Below are 17,377 nucleotides of genomic sequence, written 5' to 3'. Positions count from 1 at the left end.
ACACTGGATAGCTCTCTGTGTAGTTGTATCATTTCAATGTAAGTTTAAGCACACTGGATAGCTCTCTGTGTAGTTGTATCATGTCACTGTAAGTTTAAGCGCACTGGATAGCTCTCTGTGTAGTTGTATCATTTCAATGTAAGTTTAAGCACACTGGATAGCTCTCTGTGTAGTTGTATCATGTCACTGTAAGTTTAAGCACACTGGATAGCTCTCTGTGTAGTTGTATCATGTCACTGTAAGTTTAAGCACACTGGATAGCTCTATGTGTAGTTGTATCATGTCACTGTAAGTTTAAGCACACTGGATAGCTCTCTGTGTAGTTGTATCATGTCACTGTAAGTTTAAGCACACTGGATAGCTCTATGTGTAGTTGTATCATGTCACTGTAAGTTTAAGCACACTGGATAGCTCTCTGTGTAGTTGTATCATTTCACTGTAAGTTTAAGCACACTGGATAGCTCTCTGTGTAGTTGTATCATTTCAATGTAAGTTTAAGCACACTGGATAGCTCTATGTGTTGTTGTATCATGTCACTGTAAGTTTAAGCGCACTGGATAGCTCTCTGTGTAGTTGTATCATTTCAATGTAAGTTTAAGCACACTGGATAGCTCTATGTGTAGTTGTATCATGTCACTGTAAGGTTAAGCACACTGGATAGCTCTCTGTGTAGTTGTATCATTTCAATGTAAGTTTAAGCACACTGGATAGCTCTATGTGTTGTTGTATCATGTCACTGTAAGTTTAAGCACACTGGATAGCTCTCTGTGTAGTTGTATCATTTCAATGTAAGTTTAAGCACACTGGATAGCTCTCTGTGTAGTTGTATCAGTTCACTGTAAGTTTAAGCACACTGGATAGCTCTCTGTGTAGTTGTATCATGTCACTGTAAGTTTAAGCACACTGGGTAGCTCTCTGTGTAGTTGTATCATGTCACTGTAAGTTTAAGCACACTGGATAGCTCTCTGTGTAGTTGTATCATTTCACTGTAAGTTTAAGCGCACTGGATAGCTCTCTGTGTAGTTGTATCATGTCACTGTAAGTTTAAGCACACTGGATAGCTCTCTGTGTAGTTTTATCATTTCACTGTAAGTTTAAGCGCACTGGATAGCTCTCTGTGTAGTTGTATCATTTCACTGTACGTCTAAGCACACTGGATAGCTCTCTGTGTAGTTGTATCATGTCACTGTAAGTTTAAGCACACTGGATAGCTCTCTGAGTAGTTTTATCATGTCAATGTAAGTTTAAGCACACTGGATAGCTCTCTGAGTAGTTGTATCATGTCACTGTAAGTTTAAGCACACTGGATAGCTCTCTGAGTAGTTTTATCATGTCACTGTAAGTTTAAGCACACTGGATAGCTCTCTGAGTAGTTTTATCATGTCAATGTAAGTTTAAGCACACTGGATAGCTCTCTGAGTAGTTGTATCATGTCACTGTAAGTTTAAGCACACTGGATAGCTCTCTGTGTAGTTGTATCATTTCACTGTAAGTTTAAGCACACTGGATAGCTCTCTGTGTAGTTGTATCATTTCACTGTAAGTTTAAGCACACTGGATAGCTCTCTGTGTAGTTGTATCATGTCACTGTAAGTTTAAGCACACTGGATAGCCCTCTGTGTAGTTGTATCATGTCACTGTAAGTTTAAGCACACTGGATAGCTCTCTGTGTAGTTGTATCATGTCACTGTAAGTTTAAGCACACTGGATAGCTCTCTGTGTAGTTGTATCATGTCACTGTAAGTTTAAGCACACTGGATAGCTCTCTGTGTAGTTGTATCATGTCACTGTAAGTTTAAGCACACTGGATAGCTCTCTGTGTAGTTTATCATGTCACTGTAAGGTTAAGCACACTGGATAGCTCTCTGTGTAGTTGTATCATTTCACTGTAAGTTTAAGCACACTGGATAGCTCTCTGTGTAGTTGTATCATGTCACTGTAAGTTTAAGCACACTGGATAGCTCTCTGTGTAGTTGTATCATGTCACTGTAAGTTTAAGCACACTGGATAGCTCTCTGTGTAGTTGTATCATGTCACTGTAAGTTTAAGCACACTGGATAGCTCTCTGTGTAGTTGTATCATGTCACTGTAAGGTTAAGCACACTGGATAGCTCTCTGTGTAGTTGTATCATGTCACTGTAAGTTTAAGCACACTGGATAGCTCTCTGTGTAGTTGTATCATGTCACTGTAAGTTTAAGCACACTGGATAGCTCTCTGTGTAGTTGTATCATGTCACTGTAAGTTTAAGCACACTGGATAGCTCTCTGAGTAGTTTTATCATGTCACTGTAAGTTTAAGCACACTGGATAGCTCTCTGTGTAGTTGTATCATTTCAATGTAAGTTTAAGCGCACTGGATAGCTCTCTGTGTAGTTGTATCATTTCAATGTAAGTTTAAGCACACTGGATAGCTCTCTGTGTAGTTGTATAATTTCACTGTAAGTTTAAGCGCACTGGATAGCTCTCTGTGTAGTTGTATCATGTCACTGTAAGTTTAAGCACACTGGATAGCTCTCTGTGTAGTTGTATCATGTCACTGTAAGTTTAAGCGCACTGGATAGCTCTCTGAGTAGTTGTATCATGTCACTGTAAGGTTAAGCACACTGGATAGCTCTGTGTAGTTGTATCATGTCACTGTAAGTTTAAGCACACTGGATAGCTCTCTGTGTAGTTGTATAATTTCACTGTAAGTTTAAGCACACTGGATAGCTCTCTGTGTAGTTGTATCATTTCACTGTAAGTTTAAGCGCACTGGATAGCTCTCTGAGTAGTTGTATCATGTCACTGTAAGGTTAAGCACACTGGATAGCTCTGTGTAGTTGTATCATGTCACTGTAAGTTTAAGCACACTGGATAGCTCTCTGTGTAGTTGTATAATTTCACTGTAAGTTTAAGCACACTGGATAGCTCTCTGTGTAGTTGTATCATTTCACTGTAAGTTTAAGCGCACTGGATAGCTCTCTGAGTAGTTTTATCATGTCACTGTAAGTTTAAGCACACTGGATAGCTCTCTGTGTAGTTGTATCATGTCACTGTAAGTTTAAGCACACTGGATAGCTCTCTGTGTAGTTGTATCACTTCACTGTAAGTTTAAGCGCACTGGATAGCTCTCTGTGTAGTTGTATCATGTCACTGTAAGTTTAAGCGCACTGGATAGCTCTCTGTGTAGTTGTATCATGTCACTGTAAGTTTAAGCACACTGGATAGCTCTCTGTGTAGTTGTATCATGTCACTGTAAGTTTAAGCGCACTGGATAGCTCTCTGTGTAGTTGTATCATGTCACTGTAAGTTTAAGCACACTGGATAGCTCTCTGTGTAGTTGTATCATGTCACTGTAAGTTTAAGCGCACTGGATAGCTCTGTGTAGTTGTATAATTTCACTGTAAGTTTAAGCACACTGGATAGCTCTCTGTGTAGTTGTATCATTTCACTGTAAGTTTAAGCACACTGGATAGCTCTCTGTGTAGTTGTATCATGTCACTGTAAGTTTAAGCGCACTGGATAGCTCTGTGTGTAGTTGTATCATGTCACTGTAAGTTTAAGCACACTGGATAGCTCTCTGTGTAGTTGTATAATTTCACTGTAAGTTTAAGCACACTGGATAGCTCTCTGTGTAGTTGTATAATTTCACTGTAAGTTTAAGCGCACTGGATAGCTCTCTGTGTAGTTGTATCATGTCACTGTAAGTTTAAGCACACTGGATAGCTCTCTGTGTAGTTGTATCATGTCACTGTAAGTTTAAGCGCACTGGATAGCTCTCTGAGTAGTTGTATCATGTCACTGTAAGGTTAAGCACACTGGATAGCTCTGTGTAGTTGTATCATGTCACTGTAAGTTTAAGCACACTGGATAGCTCTCTGTGTAGTTGTATAATTTCACTGTAAGTTTAAGCACACTGGATAGCTCTCTGTGTAGTTGTATAATTTCACTGTAAGTTTAAGCGCACTGGATAGCTCTCTGTGTAGTTGTATCATTTCACTGTAAGTTTAAGCACACTGGATAGCTCTCTGTGTAGTTGTATCATTTCACTGTAAGTTTAAGCACACTGGATAGCTCTCTGAGTAGTTTTATCATGTCACTGTAAGTTTAAGCACACTGGATAGCTCTCTGTGTAGTTGTATCATGTCACTGTACGTTTAAGCGCACTGGATAGCTCTATGTGTAGTTGTATCATGTCACTGTAAGTTTAAGCACACTGGATAGCTCTCTGTGTAGTTGTATCATGTCACTGTAAGTTTAAGCACACTGGATAGCTCTCTGTGTAGTTGTATCATGTCACTGTAAGTTTAAGCACACTGGATAGCTCTCTGTGTAGTTGTATCATTTCACTGTAAGTTTAAGCACACTGGATAGCTCTCTGTGTAGTTGTATCATGTCACTGTAAGTTTAATCACACTGGATAGCTCTCTGTGTAGTTGTATCATGTCACTGTAAGTTTAAGCGCACTGGATAGCTCTGTGTGTAGTTGTATCATGTCACTGTAAGTTTAAGCACACTGGATAGCTCTCTGTGTAGTTGTATCATTTCACTGTAAGGTTAAGCACACTGGATAGCTCTCTGTGTAGTTGTATCATGTCACTGTAAGTTTAAGCACACTGGATAGCTCTCTGTGTAGTTGTATCACGTCACTGTAAGTTTAAGCACACTGGATAGCTCTGTGTGTAGTTGTATCATTTCACTGTAAGTTTAAGCGCACTGGATAGCTCTCTGTGTGTAGTTGTATCATGTCACTGTAAGGTTAAGCACACTGGATAGCTCTCTGTGTAGTTTTATCATGTCACTGTAAGTTTAAGCACACTGGATAGCTCTCTGTGTAGTTGTATCATGTCACTGTACGTTTAAGCACACTGGATAGCTCTCTGTGTAGTTGTATCATGTCACTGTAAGTTTAAGCACACTGGATAGCTCTATGTGTAGTTGTATCATGTCACTGTAAGTTTAAGCACACTGGATAGCTCTCTGTGTAGTTGTATCATGTCACTGTAAGTTTAAGCACACTGGATAGCTCTATGTGTAGTTGTATCATGTCACTGTAAGTTTAAGCACACTGGATAGCTCTCTGAGTAGTTTTATCATGTCACTGTAAGTTTAAGCACACTGGATAGCTCTCTGTGTAGTTGTATCACGTCACTGTAAGTTTAAGCGCACTGGATAGCTCTCTGTGTAGTTGTATCATGTCACTGTAAGTTTAAGCACACTGGATAGCTCTCTGAGTAGTTTTATCATGTCACTGTAAGTTTAAGCACACTGGATAGCTCTCTGTGTAGTTGTATCACGTCACTGTAAGTTTAAGCACACTGGATAGCTCTCTGAGTAGTTTTATCATGTCACTGTAAGGTTAAGCACACTGGATAGCTCTCTGTGTAGTTGTATCATGTCACTGTAAGTTTAAGCACACTGGATAGCTCTCTGTGTAGTTGTATCATTTCACTGTAAGGTTAAGCACACTGGATAGCTCTGTGTGTAGTTGTATCATTTCACTGTAAGTCTAAGCACACTGGATAGCTCTCTGTGTAGTTGTATCATGTCACTGTAAGTCTAAGCACACTGGATAGCTCTCTGTGTAGTTGTATCATGTCACTGTAAGTTTAAGCACACTGGATAGCTCTCTGTGTAGTTGTATCATGTCACTGTAAGTTTAAGCACACTGGATAGCTCTCTGTGTAGTTGTATCATGTCACTGTAAGTTTAAGCACACTGGATAGCTCTCTGTGTAGTTGTATCATGTCACTGTAAGGTTAAGCACACTGGATAGCTCTCTGTGTAGTTGTATCATGTCACTGTAAGGTTAAGCGCACTGGATAGCTCTCTGTGTAGTTGTATCATGTCACTGTAAGTTTAAGCACACTGGATAGCTCTCTGTGTAGTTGTATCATTTCACTGTAAGTTTAAGCACACTGGATAGCTCTCTGTGTAGTTGTATCATGTCACTGTAAGTTTAAGCACACTGGATAGCTCTCTGAGTAGTTGTATCATTTCATTGTAAGTTTAAGCACACTGGATAGCTCTCTGTGTAGTTGTATCATGTCACTGTAAGTTTAAGCACACTGGATAGCTCTCTGAGTAGTTGTATCATGTCACTGTAAGTTTAAGCACACTGGATAGCTCTCTGTGTAGTTGTATCATGTCACTGTAAGTTTAAGCGCACTGGATAGCTCTCTGTGTAGTTGTATCATTTCACTGTAAGTTTAAGCACACTGGATAGCTCTCTGAGTAGTTGTATCATGTCACTGTAAGTTTAAGCACACTGGATAGCTCTCTGAGTAGTTGTATCATGTCACTGTAAGTTTAAGCACACTGGATAGCTCTATGTGTAGTTGTATCATTTCACTGTAAGTTTAAGCGCACTGGATAGCTCTCTGTGTAGTTTTATCATTTCACTGTAAGTTTAAGCACACTGGATAGCTCTCTGTGTAGTTGTATCATGTCACTGTAAGTTTAAGCGCACTGGATAGCTCTGTGTGTAGTTGTATCACGTCACTGTAAGTTTAAGCACACTGGATAGCTCTCTGTGTAGTTGTATCATTTCACTGTAAGTTTAAGCGCACTGGATAGCTCTCTGTGTAGTTGTATCATTTCACTGTAAGTTTAAGCACACTGGATAGCTCTCTGTGTAGTTGTATCATTTCACTGTAAGTTTAAGCGCACTGGATAGCTCTCTGTGTAGTTGTATCATGTCACTGTAAGTTTAAGCGCACTGGATAGCTCTCTGTGTAGTTGTATCATTTCACTGTAAGTTTAAGCACACTGGATAGCTCTCTGTGTAGTTGTATCATTTCACTGTAAGTTTAAGCGCACTGGATAGCTCTCTGTGTAGTTGTATCATGTCACTGTAAGTTTAAGCGCACTGGATAGCTCTCTGTGTAGTTGTATCATTTCACTGTAAGTTTAAGCGCACTGGATAGCTCTCTGTGTAGTTGTATCATTTCACTGTAAGTTTAAGCACACTGGATAGCTCTCTGTGTAGTTGTATCATTTCACTGTAAGTTTAAGCGCACTGGATAGCTCTCTGTGTAGTCGTATCATGTCACTGTAAGTTTAAGCACACTGGATAGCTCTCTGTGTAGTTGTATCATTTCACTGTAAGTTTAAGCGCACTGGATAGCTCTCTGTGTAGTTGTATCATTTCACTGTAACTTTAAGCGCACTGGATAGCTCTCTGTGTAGTTGTATCATGTCACTGTAAGTTTAAGCGCACTGGATAGCTCTCTGTGTAGTTGTATCATTTCACTGTAAGTTTAAGCACACTGGATAGCTCTCTGTGTAGTTGTATCATGTCACTGTAAGTTTAAGCGCACTGGATAGCTCTCTGTGTAGTTGTATCATGTCACTGTAAGTTTAAGCGCACTGGATAGCTCTCTGTGTAGTTGTATCATTTCACTGTAAGTTTAAGCGCACTGGATAGCTCTCTGTGTAGTTGTATAATTTCACTGTAAGTTTAAGCGCACTGGATAGCTCTCTGTGTAGTTGTATCATGTCACTGTAAGTTTAAGCACACTGGATAGCTCTCTGTGTAGTTGTATCATTTCACTGTAAGTTTAAGCGCACTGGATAGCTCTCTGTGTAGTTGTATAATTTCACTGTAAGTTTAAGCACACTGGATAGCTCTCTGTGTAGTTGTATCATGTCACTGTAAGTTTAAGCGCACTGGATAGCTCTCTGTGTAGTTGTATCATGTCACTGTAAGTTTAAGCACACTGGATAGCTCTCTGTGTAGTTGTATCATGTCACTGTAAGTTTAAGCGCACTGGATAGCTCTCTGTGTGGTTTTATCATGTCACTGTAAGTTTAAGCGCACTGGATAGCTCTCTGTGTAGTTGTATCATGTCACTGTAAGTTTAAGCGCACTGGATAGCTCTCTGTGTAGTTGTATAATTTCACTGTAAGTTTAAGCGCACTGGATAGCTCTCTGTGTAGTTGTATCATTTCACTGTAAGTTTAAGCGCACTGGATAGCTCTCTGTGTAGTTGTATAATTTCACTGTAAGTTTAAGCACACTGGATAGCTCTCTGTGTAGTTGTATCATTTCACTGTAAGTTTAAGCGCACTGGATAGCTCTCTGTGTAGTTGTATCATTTCACTGTAAGTTTAAGCGCACTGGATAGCTCTCTGTGTAGTTGTATAATTTCACTGTAAGTTTAAGCACACTGGATAGCTCTCTGTGTAGTTGTATCATTTCACTGTAAGTTTAAGCGCACTGGATAGCTCTCTGTGTAGTTGTATCATGTCACTGTAAGTTTAAGCACACTGGATAGCTCTCTGTGTAGTTGTATCATGTCACTGTAAGTTTAAGCACACTGGATAGCTCTCTGTGTAGTTGTATCATGTCACTGTAAGTTTAAGCACACTGGATAGCTCTCTGTGTAGTTGTATCATGTCACTGTAAGTTTAAGCACACTGGATAGCTCTCTGTGTAGTTGTATCATGTCACTGTAAGTTTAAGCACACTGGATAGCTCTCTGTGTAGTTGTATCATGTCACTGTAAGTTTAAGCACACTGGATAGCTCTCTGTGTAGTTGTATCATTTCACTGTAAGTCTAAGCACACTGGATAGCTCTCTGTGTTGTTGTATCATGTCACTGTAAGTTTAAGCACACTGGATATCTCTCTGTGTAGTTGTATCATGTCACTGTAAGTTTAAGCACACTGGATAGCTCTCTGTGTAGTTGTATCATGTCACTGTAAGTTTAAGCACACTGGATAGCTCTCTGAGTAGTTGTATCATGTCACTGTAAGTTTAAGCGCACTGGATAGCTCTCTGTGTAGTTGTATCACTTCACTGTAAGTTTAAGCACACTGGATAGCTCTCTGTGTAGTTGTATCATTTCACTGTAAGTTTAAGCGCACTGGATAGCTCTCTGTGTAGTTGTATCATGTCACTGTAAGTTTAAGCGCACTGGATAGCTCTCTGTGTAGTTGTATCATGTCACTGTAAGTTTAAGCACACTGGATAGCTCTCTGTGTAGTTGTATCATTTCACTGTAAGTTTAAGCGCACTGGATAGCTCTCTGTGTAGTTGTATCATTTCACTGTAACTTTAAGCGCACTGGATAGCTCTCTGTGTAGTTGTATCATGTCACTGTAAGTTTAAGCGCACTGGATAGCTCTCTGTGTAGTTGTATAATTTCACTGTAAGTTTAAGCGCACTGGATAGCTCTCTGTGTAGTTGTATAATTTCACTGTAAGTTTAAGCACACTGGATAGCTCTCTGTGTAGTTGTATCATTTCACTGTAAGTTTAAGCGCACTGGATAGCTCTCTGTGTAGTTGTATCATGTCACTGTAAGTTTAAGCGCACTGGATAGCTCTCTGTGTAGTTGTATCATGTCACTGTAAGTTTAAGCACACTGGATAGCTCTCTGAGTAGTTGTATCATGTCACTGTAAGTTTAAGCACACTGGATAGCTCTCTGTGTAGTTGTATCATTTCACTGTAAGTTTAAGCACACTGGATAGCTCTCTGTGTAGTTGTATCATGTCACTGTAAGTTTAAGCGCACTGGATAGCTCTCTGTGTAGTTGTATCATGTCACTGTAAGTTTAAGCGCACTGGATAGCTCTCTGTGTAGTTGTATCATGTCACTGTAAGTTTAAGCACACTGGATAGCTCTGTGTGTAGTTGTATCATGTCACTGTAAGTTTAAGCGCACTGGATAGCTCTCTGTGTAGTTGTATCATGTCACTGTAAGTTTAAGCACACTGGATAGCTCTCTGTGTAGTTGTATCATGTCACTGTAAGTTTAAGCACACTGGATAGCTCTCTGAGTAGTTGTATCATGTCACTGTAAGTTTAAGCACACTGGATAGCTCTCTGTGTAGTTGTATCATGTCACTGTAAGTTTAAGCACACTGGATAGCTCTCTGTGTAGTTGTATAATTTCACTGTAAGTTTAAGCGCACTGGATAGCTCTCTGTGTAGTTTTATCATGTCACTGTAAGTTTAAGCACACTGGATAGCTCTCTGTGTAGTTGTATCACGTCACTGTAAGTTTAAGCACACTGGATAGCTCTCTGTGTAGTTGTATCATTTCACTGTAAGTTTAAGCACACTGGATAGCTCTCTGTGTAGTTGTATCATGTCACTGTAAGTTTAAGCGCACTGGATAGCTCTCTGTGTAGTTGTATCATGTCACTGTAAGTTTAAGCGCACTGGATAGCTCTCTGTGTAGTTGTATCACTTCACTGTAAGTTTAAGCACACTGGATAGCTCTCTGTGTAGTTGTATCATGTCACTGTAAGTTTAAGCACACTGGATAGCTCTGTGTGTAGTTGTATCATGTCACTGTAAGTTTAAGCACACTGGATAGCTCTCTGAGTAGTTGTATCATGTCACTGTAAGTTTAAGCGCACTGGATAGCTCTCTGTGTAGTTGTATCATGTCACTGTAAGTTTAAGCGCACTGGATAGCTCTCTGTGTAGTTGTATCATGTCACTGTAAGTTTAAGCACACTGGATAGCTCTCTGTGTAGTTGTATCACGTCACTGTAAGTTTAAGCGCACTGGATAGCTCTCTGTGTAGTTTTATCATTTCACTGTAAGTTTAAGCACACTGGATAGCTCTCTGTGTAGTTGTATCATGTCACTGTAAGTTTAAGCGCACTGGATAGCTCTCTGTGTAGTTTTATCATTTCACTGTAAGATCCCCTTTTACCTTTAGCTGACGGAGGGAAAACACGAGCCTGGATTTGGAAAAGAAAAGAAAGAAGCGCTAAAAGACGATGAAGCGCTCTTTACTCAAATTTAGGACCGGGGATACGAAAAGCAACAAACACGTGTCCTCTGCCAACGTTTCCGTGGCAGAAATAACGCAGGAACGCTGCAACGACCCAGAGAAACACTTTATTCGTGCCAAGCAGGGACCCGTGGATTCTGTCTCCAGGTCTCAAACGTGGTCGTAGGCCTGTGGCACTGTGCCTATGTTGTCTAATGGATAAGATGGCCCTGCCTGTCAGGGCACGTCTTGGTATTTGCTGTGGAGTCGGGGCACTCCATTTCGGTGGCTGCTCTCCCACGGACAGTCACTGACTCTGGGGTTTGCAGGACACACTGTGCTGGTCTTGCCTCACTTCCCGTGGCTGCTCTCCCACGGGCAGTCAGTCACTGACTCTGGGGCTTGTATGACACGCTGTGTTGGTCTTGCCTCACCTCCCGTGGCTGCTCTCCCACGGGCAGTCACTGACTCTGGGGTTTGCAGGACACGCTGTGCTGGCCTTGCCTCACTTTCCATGGCTGCTCTCCCACGGACAGCCACGGACTCACTCGTTTTTGCAGAAGTTCTTCAGCAGCTGGGGCAAGTCCAGCCAGTCAATGGCCAGCCTGTGGACCACGTGTTTCTGTATGACCAGGCGAGACAGGGTCTGCAGGGAGGGGACTGAAAGGAGAGAGACTCAGATCTACATGCTTCCTGGACACCCATCACCCCCAGCCACACACTGACCACGCGTGGCTGCAATAATCCTTGTTTGGGCTATAACCATTTCAGAACAGAATCAGTAAGGCGAGCTCTACAGGTTGTGAAGGGGTTAACAGGATCCCTCACTAAAGATGGCGACGCCTGTAATAGTGTGTCCTGTGCCTGCTCTCATTAGAAGGAGCTGTGAAGTGTACTCGGCTCTGCACTTCCCATACAGTATGTGGCGTGTACATAAGGCTCCCCTTTTCCCTATACATTGGGGGGGGGGCTGCCAGTCTATCAGGTTCCCCTCTCCCACACATTTCTCTGCAATCTCTAGCAAATGAAGCTAATAAAATGCAACCCCCCCCCCCCCCCCCCCCCCTTATAACATACAATTGAAGAACTGCTCCTTGGGGCATCTACTTTCCTATTGGATGCTAGTGTATGTTATAGGAGGGGGGGGGGGGGCAGACGGAACCCCTAAACCAGAACATTATACATTGCCGTTCATTTTTAGGGGCGAGACATTCCACCACCCAACCCAAACCTGAGTTTCCCCGTGACGCCCGCTATGTGGCAGAGGTACATACATCCGTATTCCAACTGGATGACTCGGACGCTCTTGGTGGAGGCGAAGACATCAATGACGGCGTAGAGCGGCCGTGTGCCGGGGATCCCTCGGGCACTGGGTCCCATGTCCTCTCCGTTGATGATGATGTGCATGTTGCGAGTCCCATCAGACTGAGGTTCATACAGCACCCCAATTCGGCTTCGCCGGGCTGTGGGGGGAAGCACGTTGGACTTGTACAGGTCGTCCAGGATGTGGCTGTAGCGCCCCGGACGACTTCGGGCCATCAGCTTGTCGCGGGGGATCTTAAACGTGCCCACCGTCAGGTAGGGGTCCGATAGAAGCCCACTGCCTGCTCCTGAGCAGAACTTCTCCTCTCCCTCTGGTAGGACTCGGTTATGGTTCCGAGTGATGGCAAAGATCCAGCTGTCCCCTAGATTCATTAAGTCCGGCAGGGAGTATTCTGGTACCACGTCCAGGCTGCAGGGATCCCGTGCCATCAGACCCACCCTGAGGTGCCCACACCACCCCAGTTCCTTTTCCTCGATCTCCACGAGAAACATCTGCCCGGGTTCCAGGGGCTCTCGGCTGAAGCAGATGCCGTTGGCAAAACTCTCTACCCTAGAGGCTTGCGTCCCCGATGGGTCAATGCGCAAGTTGGTGCCATGGATAGTATGGAAGCGAACGAATGGCTGCCAGTGTCCTGCCATTGCCCCCCAGTACAGAGCTCAGCACACACGCTGCCTGAGGCTATTTTTAAAAAAGTGCAGCGTGCCTGAGCTATCTGTCCTGGGACAGCTGCCATGTATAGGAAACAGGCAGTGAGGCGATCCTTCTAGGGGACGTGGAGCTGGCTCACACCTATCCAAACTCTAATTACAGCGGTGATACAAAGAAGCTCCAGACAGAAGCCCCACTCACAAGCCCCAGACAGAAGCCCCACTCACAAGCCCCAGACAGAAGCCCCACTCACAAGCCCCAGACAGAAGCCCCACTCACAAGCCCCAGACAGACGCCCCACTCACAAGCCCCAGACAGAAGCCCCACTCACAAGCCCCAGACAGACGCCCCACTCACAAGCCCCAGACAGAAGCCCCAGACAAAAGCCCCACTCACAAGCCCCAGACAGAAGCCCCACTCACAAGCCCCACTCACAAGCCCCAGACAGAAGCCCCACTCACAAACCCCACTCACAAGCCCTCGGTCAGAGGACCAGTCTGATTCCGTAACTCAGAGGAGCTTACTCTGTACATGAAGTACATGCGATTTCTGTTAATGGCCGTTCTATAAATCACAGTATATGCACATGGAAATCAGAGTGCAGAGGGCCCGCTCATGCAATAGAGGGGGATCACACGCACTCCCATTAACCCAATCAGTGCCGGAAGAACATAGCCTACTAGGCAACACATTGCAGAAGCACTAAACGACCTAAAGATTTAAACTTCTAATCGGGATCCCTAAATATTTATCTTGAAAGATCTCCCCGCGTGACGTGCTCAGAACATTTCCAGGACCACGTGGAGATTCTTCGCTACATGGCGTGAAACTGAGACGCCGTGAAAGAAATTCTATGTGCAGAATTCTGTAACCATCCCCCAAATATGATGCTCGGGTGCAAATCTTGCTTTGGTACAGGACCCTAAGGCCCCGCTCCCTCAGTCAGCGCCCCCGCACTGCAGACAGGCGGCGCGCTGACAGGCAATTGACCGCTACTTGCGGTCTGTAGGGAGCGGGAGATACAAATTTTCTGCCTCTCGCGCCTCACCGCTCCCTCCTCCCTAGCTGGCCAAAAGTTAACAAAAAAAACCCAAGACACACACCCGCAGCTCCTTCCCTGCTCCCCTCCACTCACACACACACACACAGGCACTCACACACACAGGCAAATACACACACAGGGGTGAATCGGAGCAAGGTGGGAAATCGGAATGGGGATTGGGCAGAGGGGGGAAATCGGAACGGGGGGCGGGGGGTGCAGAGGGGGAACTCTGAATGGCACCCTTGCGACAACCGCCGAAACCACAAGCTCCTTGTAGCTCCGGCTGGCTGACACGTCACAGCACGAAGTCAGCTACGCCGGAAGGAGCCAGTGGGACCTCCAGAACGGAGGCAAGCAGCTGGTGGCCCGCGGCCGCCGGCCGAAGCAAGGCCTAAAGCGGAGCAATGAAGGAAACTCCATCCCTTGCGCAAAGATCCTCTCCCAGGTCATACGATCCGTGCTAAACCTGGGCCTGCGTGACTCAGAACACGGAGGTGTAACCAGTCCATGTCTTACGCCCCTCTGTCCCCCCCCCCACCTCTCCATATAGCACTAAGACCCCCCTCTCCTGCACATAACGAAAGGGAGTTTTCTGTTCATGAGCCAGTCCTGTTGCTTTACTAAATATAAAATGACTTCCATTTGCGTCGTTATTTTATATGAATCCTAAAGAGTCCATGTACAAAACATGTGAAGTCCGACATACGTGTGCGCCGGCCGAGCTGTCCGATGGAGCTCCGGGATTGCTATAGCAAACTTGGGCACGTTGATCCGCAGGTGAATATCTGCTGACAGTTCCCCGAATCTCGCTGACATCCTTTGGATCTCGAGCCTTCAGCATTGAAACTCTCCGCCTCGTATGGTCCGGTACCCCCCCTCTCTGGGAGTCTTTACAAATAAGCTCAAGACCTTTCTGTTTATCTAAGTGTGTGTCGCACACCTCCACCCTCAGCCTGACATAGTGCACTTCCTATTCTGTATGCTGTTACACCCAGGCTCGCCACCTTCTAGGGAAGGGTAACCCGGAAACCTTTTTGCAAGACACATTTTTACATTTCTTTATCTTGCCTTTGGCGGTATCTCCCGGCAGCTCCCCCCCCTGCACGTTCCAGTCAGCATGGCTCCGCTATGTCAAGTTGCCATGACAACGGGACGCCTTAGGGCGCCACTTTGTCATGGCAACGTGACGCAGCGACGTCACGTAGCATCCTGCTGTCGTGGCAACGCGGCACCATTTGACGTCGCGCAGTAAATAAAGAATATCACTTGTGGGCACATTCACATGTCTTAGGCCCAGGGCATGGTTACTGCTTGCTTGCTCTCGCTTGCTGCTTGCTTGCTCCTGCTTGCCACTGAGCCCCTACAGCCGCAATTAAAGCGGCTTTAGTAGGGGCTCGCGCATGCTTTCCCTTGCTTGCTGAGGCGCGCTTGAACAGAGCCGACAGTGAAATTTTAAATTCACGCGCTGACTCCGCTCACGTGACGCCTCAGCAACCAATGGAAGGAGAGCAGAGAAATGTGAATTTGGTACTTATTGTCTGGCGCCAGCTGAGTGAGTGAGTGAGAGTGTGTGTGTGTTGATGTGCGTGTATGCGTGTGTGTGTTGATGTGTGGTGCTGTCAGCCTGCGGGAGATGGAGGGGGCCTGCGCTGCGGGGGCGGGGGGGGGAGCGGGTGATGTGCCCCCTTCTGCCCCGTGTGTCTGTGCATGTATGTGTGTGTGTGCGCATGTATGTGTGTGTGTATGTGTGTGTGTGCGTGCATGTGTGTATATGTGTGTGTGTGTGTACCAGTGTGCGTGTGTGTGTGCATGTGTGCGTGTACCAGTGTGTATGTGTATGTGTCTGTGTGGTGTGTGGTGTGTGATGTGTGTGCGCGAATATATTTATCAAATTTGCACAATGTTAATAAATAATTTATTCTCACGTCTTTTTTTTAATTTTTAAAATATTATATAATATACACACACTGACACACACACACACGTTCCCCAGTGACACACAAACACACAGACCACTTCAAAGTGACACACACACACAGTGATACCCGCCTCCCAAGCGCTTGCTGTCTCCTCTGCAAGGACAGCAAAAAGCTCCTGGTAGAGCGAGCGGCAGCAAGCGAGAGCGAGCGGCAGCACCTAAGCGCTTACTATGTCCAAGGCCTTAGACAGGTCTGCCCCCTTGCCTTTCAACCATTATCACCAAGCATACAGTGTCACGGGGAGCCGCTTAATAACACATTTATATTTTGTGGGTCCTGATTGAGCAGAACAGGTTGAGCAAAATAAACTGAGATTTATTCCCTTGATAGGCAAACACACGACAACTGCAGAATAAACTTAATAATTACACTCACGGGTAGAGAAACAGAGGATAATGTCCAGAAAGGTGCCAAAGCAGCAGAAGATTGTCCTTTAAAATGTAGTCCATTTGCAAATTGCCAAATACATAGCCCCAGTCCAATCCTTCTGTGAATGTGCAAAGTCCTTTCTGGTTCTCTGGATTTGCTGGATCCCCAGGGCTAACGAAATCCTGAAGCAGGGCAAGTTTCCTTGTTGCGATGTTTTTAACCCCTTGCGTTCTGGAATCGTAGCCGCTGTACTTAGGTCTTATCCACTTGAAGAAATCAGGTTACAGCAACAACACAGGAATGAGGGGTACAGGCCTTTTTAAGGATAAGGGCCTGTGGGGTTTACATTAGCCTCATCCCATTGCAACGAATTATCTTGATCCTATCAGAACCTGCCATGTCACAGGGGCAAATCCTACAGCCAGCTCAGGTAACTCTGAGCATGCTCAGTGAGCAGCTTGGTAGCACTGCTAAGTAAAAAGGGCCCACTCATTTCTGGGACGCAATGTCTGAAGTTTGGGTCCCGAGGTGTGAAATATCCAGGAGGAGTAACAGGATCTGCTACTCATAAACTCCAGATTAAGTGACACTTTACGAATCTGGGGTCTTTCATCCCAACAGGGGGCTCCTGTATGCATAACATTTGTTCCTACTGCTTCACAAAGGCAGGCAGACAAAAAAATAGCATCCGGCCGGTACATTTTAAAACAGTAACAGAAAGGCACTTCACTGCAGGTAGAGATTAGCCTGCAAAATGGGGACAGCCATGCATATAGAATTAACCCCTTCATCCCCAACGCGAAATAGGGGTAACCAGCTGAGCCCACTGCCTTTATTAATGCGCTGATTACCCCCATTTTCGCCACATACAGAGCTCCCACTGCAAGGATTCTGGAAATGACATGCAAATGAGCACACAATGTGTCATCTGGGAAATGACATGCAAATGAGCACACAATGTGTCACCTTTTGCCTGGAATATCCATTTTCACACACACGCAGGCCGAGGTGTCACACAATAGAAGGCAGTGTCACTCAGTCTGTCACGGAGTCACTCAGACTCAGTGTCTGTCACTCATAAGCAGTGACACACACACACACACACACACACACACACACACACACACACACACACACACACACACACACACACACACACACACACACACACACACACACACACACACACACACACACACACACACACACACACACACACGACTCAGCACACACACACACACACGTGACTTTGCTTCTGGCCACACCCCCACCCCAGAACACGTGACTTTGCTTCTGCCGCACCCCCC

At 44.7% G+C, this 17,377-nt stretch overlaps 1 protein-coding gene across 1 annotated transcript; it reads right to left on the bottom strand.

Moving 5' to 3' along the window:
- Positions 1-10,711: 10,711 nt before the first annotated feature.
- NEURL2 (neuralized E3 ubiquitin protein ligase 2) lies at positions 10,712-12,711 on the bottom strand. The gene is made up of 2 exons (XM_075571799.1): positions 11,983-12,711; positions 10,712-11,368 (listed from the first exon to the last, which is right to left on the bottom strand). Exons 1-2 carry the CDS (start codon positions 12,668-12,670, stop codon positions 11,253-11,255), a joined length of 804 nt encoding a protein of 267 aa, XP_075427914.1. The 5' UTR covers positions 12,671-12,711; the 3' UTR covers positions 10,712-11,252.
- Between the last annotated feature and the right edge of the window lie 4,666 nt (positions 12,712-17,377).

Source organism: Ascaphus truei, chromosome 15 (assembly GCF_040206685.1).
Source record: "Ascaphus truei isolate aAscTru1 chromosome 15, aAscTru1.hap1, whole genome shotgun sequence".
NCBI lineage: Eukaryota > Metazoa > Chordata > Amphibia > Anura > Ascaphidae > Ascaphus > Ascaphus truei.
Note: the sequence above shows the minus strand (reverse complement) of the source record. Positions and strands in the feature narration are given on the sequence as shown.

Coding starts and splice junctions, on each gene's coding strand:
- NEURL2 (XM_075571799.1), bottom strand. CDS start 12,670: ATGGCAGGACACTGGCAGCCATTCGTTCGCTTCCATACTATCCATGGC. Junction 11,369..11,982: donor CATCCAGTTGGAATACGGAT/GTATGTACCTCT, acceptor CTCTCCTTTCAG/TCCCCTCCCTGCAGACCCTG.